We start from the raw sequence: 23,529 nt of genomic DNA, 5'->3' as shown, positions 1-23,529 counted from the left end.
GGAAGCAACTGCAACTACTTAGATGAGACAGTGAGCATGCTGAACTCCCTAACTAGACTTTTAGATGCCAATGCCTTAAGGGAAAAATCCTCTCCATCCACACTACACAGAGGCCATGTGTACTGAGCTAGCTGTTTCTTCTCTTTCTAGGCATCACAAACTCATGTGCCAGGTCAGTATTAATTTCAGGACAGCTGAGAGCTCAGAAATTAGGTGCGAACCAATCCACAAGGATTGCTAAAAAACAGCTGAGATGATGACGTTTTTATTTTAGTAGTGAAAGTCCAAGTGAGAAGGACCAACAAACTAAGCAATCAAAAGCAGAGTTTGAGTTCCCTGGGTTGGGATTTGGGTTGGTGTCCAAAGCTAGCACCCAAATGACCACCTACCAAGACCAAGGTTCAGGCGATACTGAACCAATCCCTTCCTCCCTGTTCACTTTGTGGGCCGAGGTGGCTCATGGGCCTCAGCAGAGGGAAGGTGCCCAGGCAGGGGGAGCAAGGGTGGGGAGGGAGGGAGGCAGGCAGTTGCATGTTCTCACCTGAGGCCGCTGTAGCATTTGTAGGGGTTGAAGCAGCTGCTTGGTTCCGGGCATGAGCAGGGATGAGGATCGAAGCCAGAGATGGGTTACTTGACAGTTCTGGAGGGGAGGTGGAACAAACAGAGTTAGCTCATCATCCACAAAGTGCCCCACATGCAGGATCAGCTCCTAGGGTTTCCCCTTGTAACGGCACCTCAGGTGAAACACATGCCCTTACAGCCCAAGGTCACGTTACATTTTCTTCTTTGCCAACCAGCAAGAGGAAACCACAGCGACAGTTAGCAAGGCAGTCTCCAGAGCAAGACTGTCAAAACTACAGATAGTGGCAAAGGAATAATTTCCTAGAGAAAGACAGTGGCTTGGGAGTGAGCAAAGAACCAGCCAAGCCTGTACCTCGTCAGTGGCCTGATAATGCTGATTCCTTTTGAGCACTGGAGAAGGATCCCTTCTTCACAAGCCCACTTGCAATCAGTCTCAGGGAGAAGGCTGATAACAGTGGCGCTGCTTTGGGCACTGGTTCAGCAAGCAAGCAGCTGCAACAGTTGCTCCAAGAGCTTCAGGGATTAGTTCTTTGGCTCACTCAAGCATCATTTTTTCTCAAGGACCCAGGAACCCAAGACCAATCTCACAGCAGTCTCCTTGAGCGAGGCCAAGAAGAGGTAACATATCCTTTAAAAGGACAGGGAAAGGCAAAGGGAATTGGTCAGCTGGGCAATTTAAATGGACAACAAAATGATGCAATCATTCTGTCTGAAGACATTAACCAGGGAAAAAACAGTCATGTCTTTTAGGCTCCAAATCTAATATAGCTTCAATGTGTATCAGAATGAGAAATAGGCATCTTACAGCCACAACTGTGGGAGGATTAAGGGCAACACATTGCCAACAAATGACAATCTTCTGGCACCCCTTCAAGAGAATCTAGTGCCTCACAGAAGGTGGGACTGAGCCGAGACAAGACAGGTCCTGTTTGTTTCAGAAACAGGAGTGACTGGCTGTCTCCTGAGAAAGCAACATCCGGTAAAAAGGATGTGAACAGTCACCTCACGGAAGGAGACTGATGACTTTTGGAGCTCCAGGAGGTCATCTGGAGGAGAAATGAGAACAGGAGAATAGACAGCTTTTTACGCAAGACCTCCAGATAGCACAGGCTGTACAGAAACCCAGCCAAATCATGGCATGGGTTCAGTAAAGGGGGTTTTGGACACAGTCTCAAATTATTTGGGCTCATTTTTAAGAGGCTATTGCTTTTCTTTAATGCTAGCTTCAAACTCAGGCCTAAAAGGAGCAGTAGTCCACGTGGTGAATTTTTTTTCTCTGCTAACCGTTGCAATAAGTTTTGTTACTGCTGGGAGGGCAAGAGGCAGAAAACTCCCCTGATTACAAGCCTCTTATTACTACACATTTTGAGACTGTGTTTCAGCACTTATGAATGCAAGCAGGTTACATTACCTGCAACCCATCTAATCTATCCTGCAATACTCCATTCAGGTCTAAGCAGACCTAGCTAGTCCTTCTAAAAAGCCTCAGTACTCACAGCCCTTGTACAAATACAAAATCTTTAATTCATGTGGGAGTAATTCAGAATTCATATTCATAATGTTATGCAGAATTCATAAATCTCCATTTTAAATGGAAAAATAAACTGAAGAAATATGAATCCTTAAGCATCCAAGTGAAGCACCAGTTATAAACCTATACTTCAGTACTATCTTGGGTATTAGCTGCTTTGTGCTAGAAAATGTTGCTCCCTTAGTACCTTTTCCAAATCTGTTTCTCAAATCTGTTATTACTGGGAATCTACTCTTTACCTTGCTCTTTTGAAAGTTTCTATCACCCCTGCATTATTTTCTGCTCATCACTCAAAACAATACAGGGCTGTGATCCAAACAAAAGCAGAACTAAAGCAACAAGGAAACCCCATGACACTTGCTACCTTGCGGTGCTATGCGGTGCCTTGAGGGTGCAGCTATAGACTGTCAGTGTTGCTGTAGCCAAAGAACCACTTGGTCAGACAGAACAACACCCTTGCAAGGGCACTTCGAGCCCCTTCTCATTCCTCCCTCATCTAATGTTGCCAGAACACCTCCTCATGTATTGTGGCAATAATAATTGCTTTTTGTTGTGCTTAATGCAAGGGCAACCATGTCTATGAAGCTACCTTAAAGAACTTTTATAGAGACTAGAAGACCAACCTTGTTCCCTTCTCAAACCTCACATTATCTTTCCTGCTGAGAAGTTTCTTAAATCCAGCGTACTCTGAATGTCTTGAAGTTAAGAGAAGCAGGTCAATTCAGACAAGATATAAACAAGGTAAAGTGGACTCTTGGCTGAATAGGAACTTCGCTTGCACACTTGTTTGAATTTTTGCTATCATGTAATTTTGCACCTATCCCACCTGTAAGGATGAAACATGTCAATACTGAGGAGAAAGCTGTACCTGTGATTATCTGCAGTCTGCGAAATACTGAGAATCTCTGTCCTTAGTGATTTCCCCCACAGTATCTGGGCAGGGTGTTCAACTGTAGCCTGGTTATCAAAACCAAATGTGCAGCTCAAGGTTGGGTTAATTACAACCAATATAACTGCAAGAAGCTATTGTGGTCAAGGCAATCCAGACAAAGTTTTCAACATCACGATGTGAACAGAGCAACTACCACAATTCATTTATGAGACCCAACTCCCATCTACATCAGCTGGGAGAACACCTCTGGCTTTCTGCTGATCAAATCATACCATGTGCAGCCAGTTAACATCTCCAAGAAGGAGCAGGAACGAAAGTGTCCAGTTTTACTAGAAGACCAGATCACCTTCATTCCCCAAACACAAGAAAATGCCTGGTGCTGGGAAACAGTGCAGTGTTCTTTTTCAGTATTATTATACTTGATATATCAACACTCCAAGAATTCCCTGGAAAAATTATTCTTGTATCATGGGGTTTTTTTTGGTGACAGTAGCAAACTTTCCATTATGTATATACATAAACATATACATATATATCTCTCTTAAAAAAAAAAAAATTAAAGGTCACAGGCTAGGGTCCTTAAAAAGATAAACAAAAAAAAACCCCCAATGCACCCCCCCTTCAATCAAAAAGTAATTTGTCTTCAAGAAGTGTGATAACCATTCCTAAGTGCTGAATCACTGAAAGAATTTTACAGCCTTTAATGGACAACATGGAGTAACATTAATTTTTGTGACCCAGCAAAACCACTGACATGTTACAAGTAGTTTAGGAAATGGCACTCATTTCACACACTATTTGAAAACTTGGCTTCTAAGAGAAAAATTGCTTTCTGTCTTGCAGGTCTAAAAGCCTAACTGAATTGCAGCTCTGTGGCTAGCAGAGATACTTCCTTGGCCAAAATAACTTTTTCAAAACCCAATTAGCATACAATATTTGTTTAAATTAAGAGAAACTTACATGCAAGACATCAGATAATGCTCTCTTCAACAGATTTAATCTCTAAAATAAACTAAGCACCCACATGCCCCACAACTACAGCTGGCTGCCAAAGACCATGATCTTGATCTTCCATATACCCTCACTGCTCTTTTTCTAGACTCTATTTGAGCAGCATCAGTGCTCAGGTCAGCAGATTTGGTATAATGCTTAATTTCTTTTTGAAAATCAATCCAATGTATTAATGGTCAGATTTATCTTGTAATTTCTAAGGGTTTTGCCTTCAAGCTTTCTGCAGTCACCTCCTACTTCATGGGTTTCAGGCAACTGAATACAGCCAAATAAAACACTTCTAGAACTTAATGCTGCCTGTTGAAAACAAATGCTATTTAAAATACAATTGTCTTTCATTACTTTTTAAATTACCACAGACGACTTAATATGACTCATTATCCATCTAACGATCTGGTATGTTTCCAGCTGGGACTTCTGCTCTGGACCAGCCAGTTTGATGGAACCTTGCACAGTAAAGACCAGAGAACAAGGATTGCACAGTAGTCACAGGAAGAGCAAAAGCTTCTTGTGTATCTTGAGTTCATAGTCAGGACTGCTGTACATTTATCAACTACAAAGTTTTTAAAATCACTGCGCTAATCAGTGTATTTAGGTATTTAAAAACAACTCTGGTTTGGGGTTTTTTTTTTAGTTTGGCTGGTCACCTGCAACAGAGCTTGTTTGGACGTGCATTAATGACCAGCCTATGTCCTGCCTTCCCCTTATAGATGGTAACACTGGCACCTGTTAATGACAGACAGAAATTTGCTTTTTATATCTTAAGGAAATTGCTCCACAGGAACTGTTTTCTCTCACCGTTCCCAGGGCTCACTGTGTGAGGGAGGGCATAACAGCTCCTTAGGATGGCAAAAGAGGAGCTTTAGATTTGCTTGAGCATTAGGGTAGCTTATCCAGCAGCTTCCACATAACCTGAGGGGAACCAGGGACACACTCCCAATACATACATCTGTTTTTCCCCCAAAGATTTCTGAACTGACTCTCTACAGAGCTTTCCAACTCTTTTAAAAACCTTGTTTTCATGTAGTAGATAAGCTCAATCTTAATGTCATCATGAAACAATACTTTCAGAAAGAATAGGGTGAAACTGTATTAAGATGCTGGGATCAAAACTATTTCAGCTACTGAAGAGGGCTTTAGAGGGGCAAAATAAAAGGCAATCCAGGAGTAAAAGGAAGGACTTGTAACGTAACTACTGAATTTCTAACAACAGATGCAGAAATCAGCACAGAGGACAGTGACCTGGAAGCACAAGCTATTTACTTGACAACTTTAATGTGTTTATGCTTCATAAATGCCTTTTTTTTTTTTCTTTTTAAATAAAAAGGCTCCACAAGTCAAAGGAGAGAGCTATTTCGCATTTTGGCAAAGGGGCATAGCATACACTAAAGAGTATGAAAAATGACATTGATGCTAATTGAGCCAAAAGGTGTTTTAGACTTTCAACAGAAAATGCATACAGAACTATTCTTGCTCAAAGGGTGAGAGTTGGCAGCTAATCACTTTAAAACAAAAACAACAGAAAAAGTGATCCAAAATTAATTACTAGCATATTTGTATGCCATACTTCTCACATGTTCTGTCTTGGCAGGCAAAACTATTCTGGGGGGATATCAGTTTTACATTTCTGACTTCTGTAGAAAAAAAATAGATGAATGGTTTTAAACTTTGATACCAGCCTGGCTTAGTTGTCCATTTATTTTACAGTTTCTAAATGAATGAGTCAGCGTAATGCCAGATGAACTGTACAGCATATAAAATCTGGACAGTAAAGCATCTGTATTTATCCTGCATCCAGAACTGAAATGGGCAGCAACACCACCAACCTCCCTGCGAAACCTAACATGCATTACTACTTGGCTATGGTGTTTCAGGTGTGAAGAAGAAGGACCATCTCCAAATGATAATCTAACCTGCATGGTCCACTGATTGCGGTATTTCACACAAAACCATCAGCCAGGTTGCAGACTCTGAGCTGCAAATGTAAACCTTCCTGATGCAATCCAGTTAACAACCACCCTCGGAACCTCAGCATAACTGAATTGGAGGCACCAGGAATCTGAAAATCCTGTAACTTCAAGACCCTTTCCTCTCTTTTTGAAATGGACAGCTGGTAATACAACTGCTTAATAAACTTAGTACCACTCAGAGATTTTTACTTCCGAGGGAGTAACATCTGCATTACAACAAACATTTATCCCGGCGCTTCCTCCTAAAGAAGGGATCCTTCAACGCTCTGAGGCTACCTTGAGTGGTGAAATTGAAGAGTGCAGGTTTATCTCGCCCATTTGGTAACTTGACGTTTGGGTCCCGTAGTTCATCAAAGAAAGAGTGCGCGCAGGCCTCCAGGGGAGTCAGGCGGGCGGTGGGGGTGTACTCCAGCAGGCGGCTACATAGCGCAATTGCTTCGGGGGGAGTGCGGGGCCGGAAGACCTGTGGGGACAGCAAGAAAACAAGCAAGGAGAAACAGGTTGTCTGGCTAGGTCTCGTCTCTTTGTTGACCAGAAGCAAGTCAGAGCAATTAAACCTCTCACTGCCCAGCAAGCTGGAACAAACTTGCGGTTTGTGCTAATCAAAGTCCTGCAGTAAGTGTGGGAAAATCCATTCCTGGGGTTGAGAAAGGGTTAATTGCAACGCCTTGCACTAGAGTGAAGGTGCAATGCCAGCAAGAGACTTCATGAGAGCGCACTCAGAAAAACGACTTTGAGAATGAAGGGGAAACTCTTTCAAAAATCATGACAAACACACACAGGTGCTACCAGCCATGCATATGGGGTGGAGTGAAGGTGGGGAAGAGGGTTCACATGAGCAGGAGTCACTGAATGTAAAAATATAATGAAGCCCCGCTACGGTTTTGGGTTGGGGTTTTTCTGGCTAGTGAAGGAAGTCTTACTAACACCAACTTTTGCAGGCAGGCAGGTCAGACTGTTGCTATGGAGGCTGCTGTTCAGCTTTGGAGAACAACAAGGAAAGCACGGGTGGGGTACAGGAAATGTCTAGCTCCAATTTGCAAGTTACTCCTTCTGTGACCTTATTCTGGCAAGCTAATCCCATAAGTTTATAGGGATAATTCCTGCACATTTGGTATTTGTAAGGACAGCTGAAAATTGCATCAAGAAAACCAACTATTTTAGTCTAAAAGATTTTTACTTTGAGTGATTACAAAAAGCAGTTCTTCACTGCATCTTTGTTTTAAACATCTAAGAATGGTTCTACCCCACTGCTAATCACACTCTCCTTTCTCATTACATTATAAGCAAAATAGGAGTTAATCATGTACATGACCTGGATGGCCTCCTCAAACACTTGTCTCTTGCTATGTTGCAGGTAAAACACAGTCTGGGGTAAAGGCAGTAGGGTGGGTGCGAGTGTTAAGTTCTGATGCCAGCATTTTTGGTAAAAATTGAGGTAATCCAAAATGCCTTTGCACCAGTGCCAGTGAACTCAAGCCACACAGCACCAAGGAGGAAAAAAAAAAATTAAAAAAATTTAAAAATAGAAATGGAAAGAAATACAGTGCATGACATGCTAGTTAATAACAGATGAGAAACTTGCACAGGCACTCCTTTAGTAGGTTTTAAACCAGGTATATATGCTCTCTTGAATGAGAATCAAACACAAAAACCAAGTTCTGCAGGGACTGAAATTTCCTGCCCTTGGTACCCAGCTGGGCCAGCAGCACTGGGTTGGCTGCAGTGTGTGCTGTACTAACTTGTGTGGCAAAGGAATCCTGACTTGGGGAGTCAAGGAGCAACGGACATGAAGAGCTGACTTTATTCCTACTACCAGGTTATTGCAAAACAAACTGAAAAAGTTTTCACACGAGGCCTACAATGACAAAAAGAAAGGCTGTAGCTTAACACTGCTGGCAGAGAACCTCTACTGACCACTGTGTCACCAGTGCAGGGTCACCTGAAGAGGCAGCAGAAGCTGCTTTGTGCCCACTGCCTGCGGAGCTTGGATTGCTGACCACAGCACACAGTGGATGCAGTTATTACTCCCAAGTCACAGCCTGACCAGAACAAAATCCAAGACTGTCTCCAGTTAAAAAAAAACCTTGTGGCTTCCCCCCACCTCCCCACAGTAAGTAGCACAAATGAGTATGTCTTGAGGTAAACCCACAGAAGTGAAGTTGTTCTGTATTTAATATGAGGTAAAACTACTGAGGTCTCCCTCATGCACCTTCACAGTGATATTTTAACAGGCTTGATTTATCACAGCTTGAAACTTTAGTACTTCACTCTCAGCTGTGTTTTTCCCCTCAGTACAGCTCACATATCAGCCACTATACAGATTTTTAAAAAGAAAACCATTTTATTTCCTTAAGTAAAGATGACATGCCCTTATATTGAGAAAATTAGTAGGCAGACAGTCACAAATCTGACATATGTAAAAGGAGTACTTGCTTGTCCACTGAAACTCCTCATTTTCAAGTCCTTGAAACCCTACCATGTTTTCTAAACCCTGTTATGAACTTCTCAGCCTGCCTTTGGATCTGGAATTAGTCATTTGGGGTAGGCAGTTCCCAAAGTCTGCCCTAACTGCTTCCAACCAGGAAGGAGAAAAAAATAAAAATAAATATATATACTAGGAGGCCTCACATGGCCTTTCCCTGCAACAAGTGGTGACTAACACATGAAGCAAGTTACAGGTCTGTGCCCATCTAATCTCTATCACTTTGTGTTACGACATTGGCCTGGCTGCTGCCTCGAGGATGCAGTTTGAACTCAATTATTCCACTTCTAGCATTTCTCTCCTTTTTTTTCAAGGCTAGGCCTAGTAATTTGAAAAAATGTTTAAGTACATACCCGTACTCCTGAGGTGAAATGTCCTGTTCCTGACGAGTCCTAAAGATGATAATGCAGTGAAATAATCCAAACAGGGGGAGTCAATCCAAAAGAGAATAGTCCAGCAAGGAAAAATATAGCCAATATTATAAGAAATCCATGGTGTGGGGGACATAGTAAATGTTTATACAATTAGAAACTTTAAACATCAGTCTCCATAGCAGCAAGTCCAACTTCACCACAGTGTATGCCAAAAAAAAAATTGATTGTGCAATGGTGAGGCATAGTATAGAAACATTTCTATATGAAATTTATGTTCCAATGCCAGTGCATTTACTAAAAAAATAAAAAAAATTGAAATCAAAACTCTAACTTGAACTAAAAGGGTAATTGAAATTCCCATAATAAAGAATTTTCAGTCCTTGGTCCTGGATATAAACATCCACAGAACCAAGTGGCCAGATTAGTTTGTCTCCAAAGATGCATCCCACTTGTAAATCTGTCCCAGACACACAATGTAAACTTTTGGATGGTTTTGGGTTTTTCTCAAAAAAACCCAAATCCCTAGCAATTTATAATTTGTGCTGAAGACAAAGTAAAAATCCGAGATCTGTATTTTAAATTTGGATACTTTTAATTTGTGTGCACTACGAGTACCTCAGGCCGCCGCGGATTATTCTCCATTTTGGATTGACATCCCCCTCCACTGGATTTTGTTTGCTGGCATTATCTCTTTAGGATTCTTCAGGAACTGGACGTACCACCTCAGGAGTGCGGGTATGGACTGAATTTCTCTCTATTGCGGGTTTATTCCCCCTCATACCCGTTGCACCCGTTACTTAACAAATTTTTTTTCTCCTCAATTTGTCCCCTCCCGCCTCCCTTTTGAATAACGCCCTAAGAAATAAAAGCAAAGCCCTCTACAGTCTTTCAGCTCTTCCCATTCAGCAAAGTTCCACCGGGAAAGCTGCCCGATTCACCCACCGAGAACTACACAAGCAGCTGCTGCCCATGGCAATGGCTACACAAGCACTTCCATGCCACGGGGCACCGATGCCAAGGCAATGCTGGGCTGATGCTCCGTGGTGGGAAGGGGCAGGAGGGTGGACAGACAGTGGGACTTGTGAGCCGTGAAGCCCCTTGCACCTACATCTCAGCAGGAGTTTAAAATCTCTGTAGTTCTCAGTGAGGGAATCAATTTAGTAAATAATCCGCGGATTATTTTTAGTCTGCGGACTAAAATTTAGTGCACGGACTAAAATCCGGCCCATCGGAGCAAAGTCTGTCTCGGTCTAAAATACATTTGGGTGAAAGCAAAAGAAAAAAAAAAAAAGAAAAAAAAAAGAAAGAAAAAAGAGAAAGAAAAAAAAAAAAGGAAAAAAAGCTAAGTGCACAAAGTGTTTGGGTAGACTGACATTTAGTATGCAGACTAAATACGGCCGGGCAAAAGGCACAGCAAGTCCACAAACAAAATAAAAACCAAAAATAAAACACTGACAGGAACTTTTAAAGCAATCAAATACTACCCCACCGGCGCAGCAATTCATTTTTATAAAATGAAACAAGACCTTGTGTAAGGCTATTTGTCCACAGGAGGGACCGAAGGCTCAAGTTTTCATTTTAAAAAATGAACCTGTTTTGGAGATAAACAAATGCAAAAAAAAGGCTTTACATACAATATTCTTCAAGAAAAATTTGCACTTGAGTAACTCAAAACCTCTTGTTTCTGCAAAGCAAATGAATTTCAGGCTGAGACCCAGGTTGCTGGTTTTTTTCTTTGGGATTTTTTTGGATGAGTTACAAAAATCTCTGGATGATCATGTCAAATGGAAATGCTGACTCATCCAAAGCCACAGCTTTTGGTGCTTTTGTTGGCTTTTCCCTCCCCCTTTCAGATCCCAATAAATCTACACCTCACCAAAAAGCTGAGGGACCAGTGCGAGTCGTTTCTTTGTTCAGGCATGCTGGTGATGTTCAAATACCGACAGACCGTAAGAGCGAGTCAGCAAGGCCTGATACACTGCTCTCTCCTTCTTATATGTTTAACTGCTATCAATGCAAATTTTTTTATGTTACTCCCCCTTCATTTTTCTGAAACTACCACCTTCTTCAACATTTCAAAAACTATTGTCAGGCTTAAATGTCCCTGGTGCGCTACACGGCTCTCATCCCCAAGAGACTTCAGTTCAGATCAAGGCTTTGTGCACTAGCAGAGTGGTCACATTTTATCTTACTAATTTGAAATAGCTCCTACCAGTGTAGGGGAGTTTACACCCCTTCTGAATTTTATTTTTCTGCACATACGGAAAGACGAAAGAAAAAGGATGGAAAGCACAGAATTCTCCTATTTCACTTCACTCACATCAGCATTCAGCTCTCAAATAAAACCACATGGGGCAAGAGCTAAGTATTGTTTGAACAGAATGGTTGCTCTGACTTTCAGTTCATTGACATTCCTCAAACAAACTTTCCATGCACAACACGAGCTCCACCGTCTTGGCGTAATTAAGCCCCAAAGCCAAAGCTTCACAATGTGACACCAAGGTGCTCTTCTAGCCAGTGTGTATTAAAAGATGATTTCATGCCATCAACCACTGTGCATTTTGCATGCAGATTCTGAATACTGCCCGCATGCTGTGCTCCCTAAGAGAGCAGAGGCTTATGAAAATGACATCTGTTGCTAACACATCAAGTTTGTGACACCATGGTTAAAAATTTCCTCACCAGCTTCAGACTCACATGCTTTGCCAAGAACCACCCACACCACCAATTCAAGGCTGACAGTCTGTGCACATCCTTTCAGTTTGTAAGCACATTTTTTATTGCACATGAACATTAGGTAAGAGAGAAAGCTCCTCCCTTCAAACAAAAGCTTGTACTGTTTACAAGCCAAGTCATCAATGTAGAACACAACCCTCAAATCAACTTTTAAAAATTGGTATCACACAATACAATTACTGTGACCTTACAATATGAAGCAGCATTTTGATCACCCAAGTTTAACACAACAAGGCTCATGAGAAACATGACACAGTCACGAACACAAAAGGAGAGGCAAGAGACACACACAAGACAGCAACGTATGCACTGAGCTCTACCTGACACAAAAAATCCCAAAGTTGCATCTGAAGGTCTTGGGTCTAGTCTTGTTCCAAACGCCTAAGAATTCCAGAATGGGATTTTTGAAATATGCCATTTGGCTATTTTGAAGTGCGTAAAACTCACATGATACAAATGAAGGTTAAAAGATGTCCACAAAAGAGGCACTGGTGTTGGGAGATATTTTAAAATATATATATAAGCCCCCCAACTTCTTTCTCTGATTAAATCCCTTTATGTCTTTTCTAAAAGCAGCTCAGAAATAGTAAACACCTTAATAGTCAAGAATTCCTGTCTGATGGCACTTAGACAGGGGAAAATGAAGTAAAGACAGAAGGGTTAAGTGGCTTACAAATGAGCCAACACAGAACTGGGAACAGGACCAGGAACCTGTCTTCAAAGCTACTTCTTGTTGAGACCACACACTTTTTATTGGGCTCCTTCCATTGAGGACCCTGTGGAGACAGAATGAGCTAGCATTTATTACCCAGTGCATGTGCTCTGCTTCTATCAAGCTCCAAAGGAAAGCAACAAAGCTAAGCAGAACAAAACAGCTCCCCTTCTTCTGGGAGGGGACCCCCAAAAATGTACCTCTAGAAGTGCTCTCAGCCTCACTGGGACAGCTGCTATGAACAGCCTAGACAGATGTGTTGCAATGGGATGGCTAAACAGATGGTACATTGCAGAAGACATGTTAAACTTAGCATTTGATTTCCGTAGTTGCACTGATGGAAATCCTTTCTTAATGTTACATTAGTGCTCACTCGTTTGCTGTTAAGCAGTACTTTCTTTACTGCATACAAATTGGGCAGAGGCAGGGCAATTTACCACCGGGCAAACCTGGCTTCTTTTCTCGGCCATATATGATAAGAGATTTACACTGTCAAAAGTCATTGCTGCTACAAAAGGACTGGCAAACATGAACTTGCCAGAATTTTTTTTTTTTCTTTTAAGATAGTCTCCAGCAGAAGTGTTTTCACTCTTTGCTTGCAAAGTCATTATACATCAAGCAAAAAACAGAGCCATACTCTTTAAAAAGAGGTCAGGGCACAGTTTCACAACAGGCGTCAGAGATTTACACTGTCAAAAGTCATTGCTGCTCCAAAGGGGCTGGCAAACATGAACTTGCCAGAATTTTTTTTTTTTCTTTTAAGATAGTCTCCAGCAGAAGTGTTTTCACTCTTTGCTTGCAAAGTCATTATACATCAAGCAAAAAACAGAGCCATACTCTTTAGAAAGAGGTCAGGGCACAGTTTCACAATAGGCGTAAATCAAGTCCAGTTCATGATGGAAAACAGAGTTCTGCCCTTTTGGATATGCAGGCCTGCCCTGGTCCCTTGTCCCAACATGTGCAGTCTGGGCAGAATGGTCAGTTAGGTAAAGAAAAGTGATCCAAATCCCGAACATTTGTGTTGTTCAAGAGGTTTTTGCTACCACGCAAAGCATAATGCATATCAGGAATACGCAGGTGGGAGGTGGAGAACTGACCCTGTTCCATGATGAAATTAATACCAGTTATGAAACAGCAACCAAAAAAAAATCTCATCCTCACTCTACCTTTGTTCCTCTACAAAAGATCACACCTGAATCTCAGAAAGAAGAGTTTGCATTTTCATCTTGAATCCAAATCCAAGTCCACTTACAAGATTTCTGATAAAAGAGTTTTCACTTTCTTTCATCATCAGTTATAATTAGAAGTGACAAAATGAGCTGTCTGTTTATCCATTTTATTGTTTGGTATTCTTCCTTGAATCTACAGTATGAGCAGTCACTTTGGAAGCATTACAAGCAAAACAATCTGCTTAAAAACTAGACAAGAATAAGGAGAGCAGGAGTAGGACAGGATGAAGACATGAAACCAATTCTGGAGGGTGAAAAAACAGGGTCACTGATAGAGACCAGGGTCTACATCCCAGTCCCAGAGTGTGGGGAAGACAACAGGACTGTCTGCTACAAACACAGAAATATTCAACATTCAAGGTAAAGTGATTAGGATGGAAAAACATATATAAAGAACACACATACACACAAGAGGATATCAAGACTAAGATATTTGGCAACTATTTTATAGTATTAGCAGAAATTACTTCATAATACAGGCAGAAATATAAATTCTAAAGTCAATATCCAAAGCTACTCTTTAACACAACCAACTGTGGTTCTGCACAACTTCAGCTGCAGCCAGAATTGGCCAATAGCTTTGGAAAAGTGCCAGAAGGGATGAGCTGGAGTCTGAAGTTTCATCTTAGACACTGTTTTCCTATGCTATAACCATTTGACTTAAAGACAGAGACAAAAAACCACCCTGAATGGTATAAAAAATGAAAAAAACCCCCTAAAACAAAAAGGAAGTGCTTACAAAGTTGGGAGGGACCCTGCCCTAATCTCCTACAAGTTTATTGTGAAGGCACAGTGATGCAGAGAAAAGTCCTCATGTATTCATCCACAAGAGTGCACACCAGAGGGGCAGAGATGCTCAATACTAACTTAGACATGACAGTTTTTCTCCCCATCTCTTCTACTGTCAGGCAAATGACTCCTGTCTTCTTTCAACTCAACACTGACTTGGAAATTATTGTTCAGGTGCCAGCTAAGTATAGATTTGGGGATGGTGAATAAAGCCATTCTCTTGAGTACACTCAAACTTATCTCACCAAAAGTATGTTTTAAAAATGCCAGCATGTTTCAAAAATCTTGCAAGTACTTTCAGAACAGGAGAAACAAAGGCAACCAAACCACAGCACACTGAAGAGACTTGCTGTCCATTTTTAAGAGCTGCCTGCAGTAGAAACTGTTTCTGTGTCTATACAATGGAGACAAGGCAGAGGTTATGATTACAGTAAAGAAAACCGCCTTTGCTGTTACAATTTGTATTGTTCTGCCATCACGAAACATGGGCATATATATGTATATATATATATATATGCATATCTTTCATTATACTGACATTATACTGGCAAACATACTGGCAGCATCCTTAGGTGGGGAAAAGAAAAAATCCAAGAGAGTCATTTCTCCCACACAGAAAGGGCCTTAACTACATAATTATATTACATTTACTACAATCTTAATAAGATCCTTTACTAGCTGGATGCAAGAGGAAAGGCGGGCTGTCGCAGTTGGACATTTTATGTATTTCTGGAAATTATCACAGCACTGTCTCTGTTTTTCATTATCCCAAGGATCTGAGACCTGAAGGTAGCATCGGAGTAATGCCAGGATAAAGGCCAGCTGTAATGGAGCCATGGTAAGCAACACCTATCTACCATGAGCTTATCAAGAATGCCTTTAGACCTTTTGTTAGCTGTCCCACTGTCCCTTCCCCTTCCAAAAGGGCCAAGAGATTCACAGGAAACTAATTACCAAAGCTGAACTTCAACAGCCCTGTCATGTACAATCTTGCACTTGATCCCAGATTTCCTCCTTGGCTTTCCACTCACAGAGTTATACAGTATAGATGAAGCTTAGTCAAAAGAAGAGAAACAGGTATAAAGATTAGTAGCACAGATCAGACTGCACTTCTGAGAAGGAAGAAGGCTTAAGGAGTTGAGGTGGCTGAAAGACACAAGCAAAGACATGACTCAGTAAAAACAACAGCAGCAAATCTCCAGAAAGCATAGTAACTTTTACTTGATGAGCTGATAACCATTGGAAAAAATGGACTGGTTTTCCACCGCAAGATATACCTGAAGACATGACTGTGTGTTTAAAAGCCTACCTATTTTTTCCTGACTGTTGTAAGTCAGTCATATTCACACTCCTGCAAAACACTGCTTCTCTTATAATAGGATGCCACTTACTTCACAGACCAAGGCAGACAAGCTGTAGGATGCACCTCCATGAATACAAAACGTTCTATACAATGTGAAAACAAAGGGAGGTTTGGATGAAAAGAACATTTAAGTTACTAAACACACTGGTATTCTGAAAAGGACCCCCCTGCCAAAGAACCAAAATGTCCTGGATTCCTCCTGTTGAGGCTGGGGTTGTAGGAGTAAGTGACAGAGGAAAAGAAAAGGGAAGCCCTGTCTCTGAAGAATGGTTTGAGAGATTCCTGGAAAGTTCAGATTCTCTTTTCTTTTGCTAGGGACATGTCGAACTTCCATCATCAGGTGCCCCATGCATGTGAACTAGTATAAAAACACACACGTGCTTGGGCAACACAAAACTATACTGGAGACATGAGAGAGAGGCCTCTGCATGTTTTATAACAAGAGACTTCAACTCTTAAATTAGAAATGTACTTCAATCTCAAATTGTCAACAGATTGAAAAATCAGTCTGATAACAGCTTGCACTGCAAACTTATACTATTGCTGCAACATAAGAAAAATATTTTTTAGAGTGTTAGCTTGACTTTTCTCATAATTTAAGAAGAAAGGACCTTGTTAGTTTGAGATCTCTTTCTTCATGCTACTACAATAGTGAGTATCAATACTGTATTAGGACGATACCCATCCATTTCTACTGAAAAGTGTAAGATACATCAATGAAGTTAGGCTTCAAATGTCCATAAAACTTGTGCTGAAAATTCCAATTTTAGCCCAAACCATATTGAATATGAAAAACAATATTCCTTCATGTATTTGTCCGTCTTCAGCCTTAAACAATTTTCTCTGTCTCTTGAAAAAACCCAGAATATTTTACATTGCACTGTGATCCTCTATGACAACCAGCCACCATTCTTCTTCACCAAGTAGGTAACAGCAAGTGCAGCAGATTACACATCATCACACCAATACTGAGCAGGAAAGTAACATATCCATGCCTCTCAGAAATGTCTCAGAGAGCAGACCAGAACCAGATACATCCAATGCAAGTCAGCACCAGAGAATTTCAGATGCTATAGATATGACAGCTTCCAAATAAAATTCTTAATTACCATATATGTACACTTTTGCAGACCATGGAAGTTCCCTGAAAACAAGAGCAAACCATGGACCTTATTTTTGTATAGATTATCGGCCTGGAAACAACCAGTTCCAGACTGCATAGAAACATGCACTGGGCACCTCGACTACATGAAATAACTACAAGCAGGACCTACAAATGCAACTTTGACAAATTACCCATGTTATACTAAACAGCACAAAACAAGAAGGAGAATGCTCTCATGTGGAAAAGCTTGCAGCAGGGAGCAACTATATTCTCAGTAGTTCTCTCTCAAACATGCTGAAACTAGCTGCCTGGAAGTTATTCCACACACACACAAAAGAATCCTTCTGTCTGCCGAGTAATCTGGTCATAACTACTCAACAAAAAAAAAACCACCTTCTATCTACTTAATCTTCAGTAACTCTTCATCTTAGATGGCAAAGATCTGTGCTTCTGCAGATGCAAGTTCAAGTCCTGTTGGCAACTAGCTGTAGCAGTCTAGTTACATACACAGTCGTAACAACAAACCACAACCAACAACATTACCACTTTCACTTCCTTAGTCACTCCTGTTTTTTCAAAGCCAAAGCTCTGAAGAGGTTTTTCTTACACACTTTTCAATTCTAAGATAGAGAAGCTCTAAGAGGACTACCTACACCCACTGACATGTCATCAGATGTTATATCAATAAAACTGGGTAAGAAGAACCAATTCTACATAATACTACTACTTAAATCTATTCTAGCTCAACAGGCTCAAAACGTTGAAAGGAATGGATCTTGAGAAGTAATACACCGAGAAGATGAGAAGATAAGCATCATTACCAGCATTATGCTGGGTAATAAATTTTTAGATTTAGCATTTGTATGCTAAATAATAAGTACAGATCTCATAAATGAAGTTTCATGTAACCCAATTGTAATAAACTGGTTTAACTGCTATCTACACCCACCTGATATCAGGAAGAGCTGTATGCAGAATGACTTGAGAATGAGAAGCTATGCTGCAAGCACAACTCTCCAAAACTAATTGTGACGTAATGGAGAATGCAAATTTGATCTTCTGGCAAGCTCTTCTCAAGTCTTAATTTCAGCTGTGATCCTCTATGACAACCAAAACCACCCTCTTTAGAAGGAAGTTTCAGTCTTTTTGTGAAGCTTCCATTTGCCAAAAGACCTCTGTTGTGTTCTAAGAGACCATCGGGTGCATACAGATGATTCATATATTCAAGCTAAGCATCTAAGGTAACTATGCAATTCAACTCCCTGTCCTACAGTACAGCTCTGCACTTCTACTCCACTGTATATTAATTTAACCTCTCCTAATCCAAATACCTTCAATGCAAGAATTTAGATGTGAACCTAATATGCAGTGCGATAAGGTTTTTGGGCTTGCTCTTGTGACTTTTACCAGGATGCAATTTAAAACTGAAGAGACCACTCCCAGGGACTTCATCTGCTCCAATTTTTTCCCCTCATTAACATATGGTATTAAAAAGCCTTGCTGGATTTCCTGATTCCCCATATTATTATACATCACGTAACCAACACACAGAAAGTAACTGATATGGAAATGCAAACCATGGATTAGTGGGGAAAAGGTACGTAACTCATTGGAGAATCTATCGTAAAAACAGTGACATGCAGCACTGCCCTGGCATGTACCTGTCAGTTATGTGGCCTGCTATCAACTAGCTCTAATTGGTTTATTCAGCAGTTCTACCACCATAGGCTATTTGGTCCAAAAGAGTCCGCCCTGGACATGTGCTCAGCTAGGAATGCAAGCCTTCCACACACAGATGTTACTTTCTTAGCAGAAGGAAACCTGAATGCTAGGATAGGATGGAAATACACTAGGACTATATCAGACATTTCTCAAGCAGCAGGAGGAAATATTAACCACCCAGGCTTCAATTGTGTAAGACTCAATACTTAACTTATTCTACACCCAAGAGGCTAACTAAATGATTGTTACTCTGTCCCAAGTCAAATATTCATCATTGCTTGATACATGGACAACCAATTAATTGTGCAGCAATGTATTTGTTTCACTGTTAGCAGTTTCCTCTTTGGTCATGGAGGTCATAATATTGCCTGCATGTGCTGCATTGGTGTCTCCCTATGAAAGCTAGATAGTAAGAAATCTTAAGAAGTAACTACAAGAAAAAGCATCTCCACTCAACAGCACACCCACAGAAGTACAAACAGAGTATTATCTATGAGAGAAGCATTTAAGAAAGTGACTGTCAGCCCTCATCACACTACATAACAACAGCATTACAAAAGTACTAGAACACTTTCCTCATTTCTGTTGACTTTTGTGCGTATCAACTGATAGCATGACACTATGTAGATATATTGCAATCTGCTAGAAACACACACACCATTGTCAAAAAACAAAACAAAACAATAAATAACCCACCTATAGTCAACCTGAAAACCCCCAGACCTATAGATATTACAGTGTACTGCTTCAATATCTTCTTCTCCTTAGCTACATCAAAAGTTTGCAGGTCCCCAGCTTAGTTAAATGCACTCAGTTTAGACTGAAAGCCACCAAATCACTGAACAAACTGAACAACTTCAATTTTTACTTTCAGCCCACATCTTTATTATTCAGATCATATAGACTCACCTTAGTCCATGGATGTGCCTTAATCTGAGGAAATTTGAATTCAGTATAGTTTGGATTCATTTCTCTAATTTGCTCCCTTGTAGGCGTTCCCAGAACCTAAACAGGAGAGAAAGAAAAGGGCAAATTGTTTAGATATGCTTCATAAGGAATTAAGACTGAAGTATAACCTATCAGACATTGAGACAACTGAAGTCAATCTCTGTAACTAGTAAGTTAATATAGTGCTGAGAGCAGAGTAACAATACTTTTTCATCCAGAAGAGGCAGGTCCTCTCTCTGGGCACCCTGATCCAGTTGACCACTGTCCAGAGTAGAAAATGTGTTGTACTCTGTGCCACTGCCACTTGCCCAGTCAGTGGGCTACACTGACAAGAGCATTGTTATTTCTTCATTCCCTCACACCACAAGGCTTTTATACACACTGATGAGAACCCCCCCCCCCCCCCCAAGCCTGCTCTGCTTCAGGCTGAACGGTGACAGCTCTTGCAACCTCTCCTTATATGACAGATGCTCCAGTGCCTTAATCACCTTTGTGGCCCTTGCTGCAACATCAGTAGTCTCTTGCTGGCAATTCAGTTCATGCTCCAAGCCCAGTGTCAAAAATTTAATTATTTTATACAGTTTTTCACAAAATTAAAGCATCTCTGTCAAACTTAGTGATACTTTGGTGGGGTAGAAAGTTCACTTTAATTAGGTTTATACAAAACAGTACTACCAAACACATTCAGGAACTGCAGTTCACTGCATACGGCTGATTAAGGATCAGACGAGTAACACAGACTGTATTTTACAAGTCACAAACAGTGGTCCTTTGACAAGCTTAAAAGATCAGCCAGTTACTGCTGAGCAGAGCCAGACAGCATCTCCTGCTCACCCCGCAAACAAAACTATGTGCGTTTGGGCAGTGCTTCCTCATCTCCACATGGAGGACAGACTTAGTTTAAATCAAACCTGCAAGCACCTAAAAGGCATACCACCTCTGCTTTACTTTCAAAAACTGAACTTCTCATTCCCAGAATCCGCACAATGTTACTTATGGACGCAAATTTGGAGCTGTATGAGAAATAACAAACAGTGGCACATCTCTTTGTAGGGATTGGTACATTTTGAAAGGATTTCAGAAATCCCTTGAGGGAATAAGTCCGACAATATGGCATTAGTGCATTCTTTTCAGCTAGCACCGAGTGTGAGAGAGCCAATGTCTTCTAGCTATATATAAAAACTGCAAGGTATCTTCTAGAAATCCCATTGTTTTCTGCTTGCACCCAGTTCTGGGCATCTTTTTGCTCTGCAGAGAGAAAGGGAAATGGCAGAAGGCAGGAGTCGCTCCTCTATGCTGGGCTCAGGCTCATCTATAGGAAATCTGTAGTGATGCTCTTCTGGCCCCATGACAAATCCCTCCACACAGCTTAGCATAATGTTATCATCTCATCAAACTGCACTGTCACCATCAGGCAACAAATGATCACACGAGGCTGGCACTCTACCTTGCTGCTTGATAAAGAAATACCTGGTTACAAATTTTGGTATCTATGTACATTTTCATTCTGTTAGAAGAATGGAAATTACAAAAATGCAGTCTAGAAAGTCAAGTAAGGTGGTAAAAGAGCAAGGTAAATGCTATTTGAGTAATTTGTGCAACAGAGAAACTATCATCAGGTATTATGAACAAAACTTGGTATCTCTTTGCTATTTTAAGTAAGAGTTGCACAAATAAAAAAATCCTACCCACAAAGCAACCTTTTAAATAAAGAGCAGCAGCAGAGGAAATAAACACTGCAACTTGTCCATACAGTTGCTTCTTGGCTAACAAATTTGACTGACAAGTTGTACAAAATGAACACTAATTGTTTTGTAGCTCACATCACCCATGAGGATTTAAACCCCACCTAATTCTAAAAGCGAAGGGTTACTCTCAAAGATGACAGCAGATTTTTCTCTGTGTGTCTGAAAACACTGTTTTTGCTCAGGGGGTAAAAAAAAGAGAGTATTTGCAGATTCATACATTTTGCTCAACTTTCAAAGGAAAAAAGAACTGAAAGGAAAATGTGCCCTTTCCCTGCTGGTTTTCTGTCTGGCACCCACCAGAGCATCAGCCACCCAGCTGCCAGCCTTGCCAGGCTGGTGCTGCTCTGAAAGCTTTGATGACCATCACTCTCAAACCTTTCCACTTCTAAAAGATATGGGGATTCCACACCCCTAAATATTATTTTCATCCCAATTCAGAATAAAATTATTTTTTAAAACCTGGGAAGTTTTTTTGATTACTTAAATTAACTTTCTGAAAAACGATGGGCAACTTCTATTGCTCTCTTACCATTCCTAAGAGCTAAATTTTCAGGCCTCCCTAGTATAAACAATACTTTTAAAAAAGCATGTTTACCTCCTATACCCTTTCCTCCTCAAAAAATTCTTTTAATAGCTTTTCTAAGAAGCAGCAACGAGTAGATTTATTTTTAATAGAGCCAAAATTCATCAAACTGGCTCAGTTGCCAAGGCTGCTCAGAACAGGAGCCTACACAGTGCAAGTATATTTAGAGACTACCTATAGCATCAGAGAACTCAGATTAGATAAGCAAGGGCAATTTCAGGGAAGAACCCACAGACAGAGTCTATTCATACATTTTACTAAAAGCACAGCTGTAACTCCAGATGATGGGAGAGGGCAACTCCTAAGATCAAGCACAGGCATCTAGGCAACAGCACTTCAATTTTCATGAATGCTTAGAAAAGAAGGTACTGAGGAGGGATCATGGTAGCTGAAAGAAGGGATTGTCAGACCTTTCAGCTATATAGCAGCCTTTGACACATGAAATAACTGTACAAAAGGAAAAGTGACTTATATTAGCTACACAGTGTATTTACTCTGTTATCTTGAGACTGTAAAACCAGACTGCGCTTCCAATTTGTACTGAAAGTGGATAAAGGGGAAAAAAAACCCAACCACAAACCAACATACCCCAAAATCCAACCAAAAACTGAAAAGAGAAGTAGTTTGGAAGGAAGAATAGAAGTTCTAAAGACTGTGTCAAATGGAAGTTACAACTGAGAACAGTGCAATGAATAAACTGATAAACTATAAAACTGTACCAGTACTTGACATATCTTGAAGAGGTCCTGTAATGGATCTCTCCTCACCCCCAACACACCAATTCTGTTTGCTACATGATTTGAAATTGTACCTCACTAATTCATACAAAATTTTCAGTATATTAGGAATACCTTCAAGTAACCTTGGTAACAGCAATCACTTAAGCTGCTGCAAAAATTGGTCAAAATTCATCTTTTGAGAAAGAAGCATAAATGACTGTGCTCATGTTTGGCAGAATTACACCATGAAAAACAGCTGCTCTTGCTGTATCAACTCTGAAAATACTATGGAGCAGATATTCCTTGGAGAGCTTTCACAGAATCACAGTATGGTTGAGACTGGGAGGGACCTCTGGAGGTCATCTGGTCCAAACCCCCTGCACAAGCAGCACTGTTGAGAGCTGTCTGCCCAAGACCATGTCCAGACAGGTTCTGAGCATCTCCAAGGACAGAGACTCTACAACCTCTTTGGGTAAACTGTTCCAGTGTTTGACCCCCCTCACAGCAAAAACTGTTTTGTGTTCAGATTGAATTCCATGTGTTCTCATTTATGCCCGTTCTTCTTGTCCTGTCATGGGATGACAAAGAAAAAGAGACTGGCTCCCTCTTTCAACCTTCCCTTCACATACTCTGTACACTGGTAAGATCCCCACTGATCTTCCAGAAGCCAGAGAGCTTTTAAGAAACACAGGGTCCAATACTGAATTAGTCAGGTCAATGCAGATTAGCACATACTATTCTACTTGGGGAGTCTTATGGAAAGTGATATTATCAAGGAAAAAATTGGATTTCTTTTTTTCTATTTAATACTTGAAAAACAAAAGGAGAACCAAAGTACTGTAATAATAAAAACACAGTTGTCCAATGGGATTAACTGTAACTAGAATGAAGACTCAACTTTCAAATGAATGAAGGGGAGGTCTATGTGAGACTACAAGGCATCTTCTTCCTGCAAGTGAAGATGCCAGGTCAAGTAGTCTTGCTCTTCATTACCGACTGTCATCATCATGTCTTAAATAAAAATAAAGAA

At 40.7% G+C, this 23,529-nt stretch overlaps 1 protein-coding gene across 1 annotated transcript in view; it reads right to left on the bottom strand.

Moving 5' to 3' along the window:
* GSK3B (glycogen synthase kinase 3 beta) overlaps positions 1 to 23,529 on the bottom strand; it is a gene marked incomplete at its 5' end in the record, with an annotated part of 91,018 nt that overhangs the window by 8,111 nt on the left and 59,378 nt on the right. The window contains 4 exons of the mRNA XM_017731895.1: positions 542 to 640; positions 6,263 to 6,449; positions 8,825 to 8,863; positions 19,411 to 19,506. Coding sequence (XP_017587384.1) covers positions 542 to 640; positions 6,263 to 6,449; positions 8,825 to 8,863; positions 19,411 to 19,506 — 421 coding nt within the window. The remainder of the gene's footprint in view (positions 1 to 541; positions 641 to 6,262; positions 6,450 to 8,824; positions 8,864 to 19,410; positions 19,507 to 23,529) is intronic.

The sequence above is a fragment of the Corvus brachyrhynchos genome, unplaced genomic scaffold, assembly GCF_000691975.1.
Source record: "Corvus brachyrhynchos isolate BGI_N302 unplaced genomic scaffold, ASM69197v1 scaffold3, whole genome shotgun sequence".
Taxonomy (NCBI): Eukaryota; Metazoa; Chordata; class Aves; order Passeriformes; family Corvidae; genus Corvus; species Corvus brachyrhynchos.
Note: the sequence above shows the minus strand (reverse complement) of the source record. Positions and strands in the feature narration are given on the sequence as shown.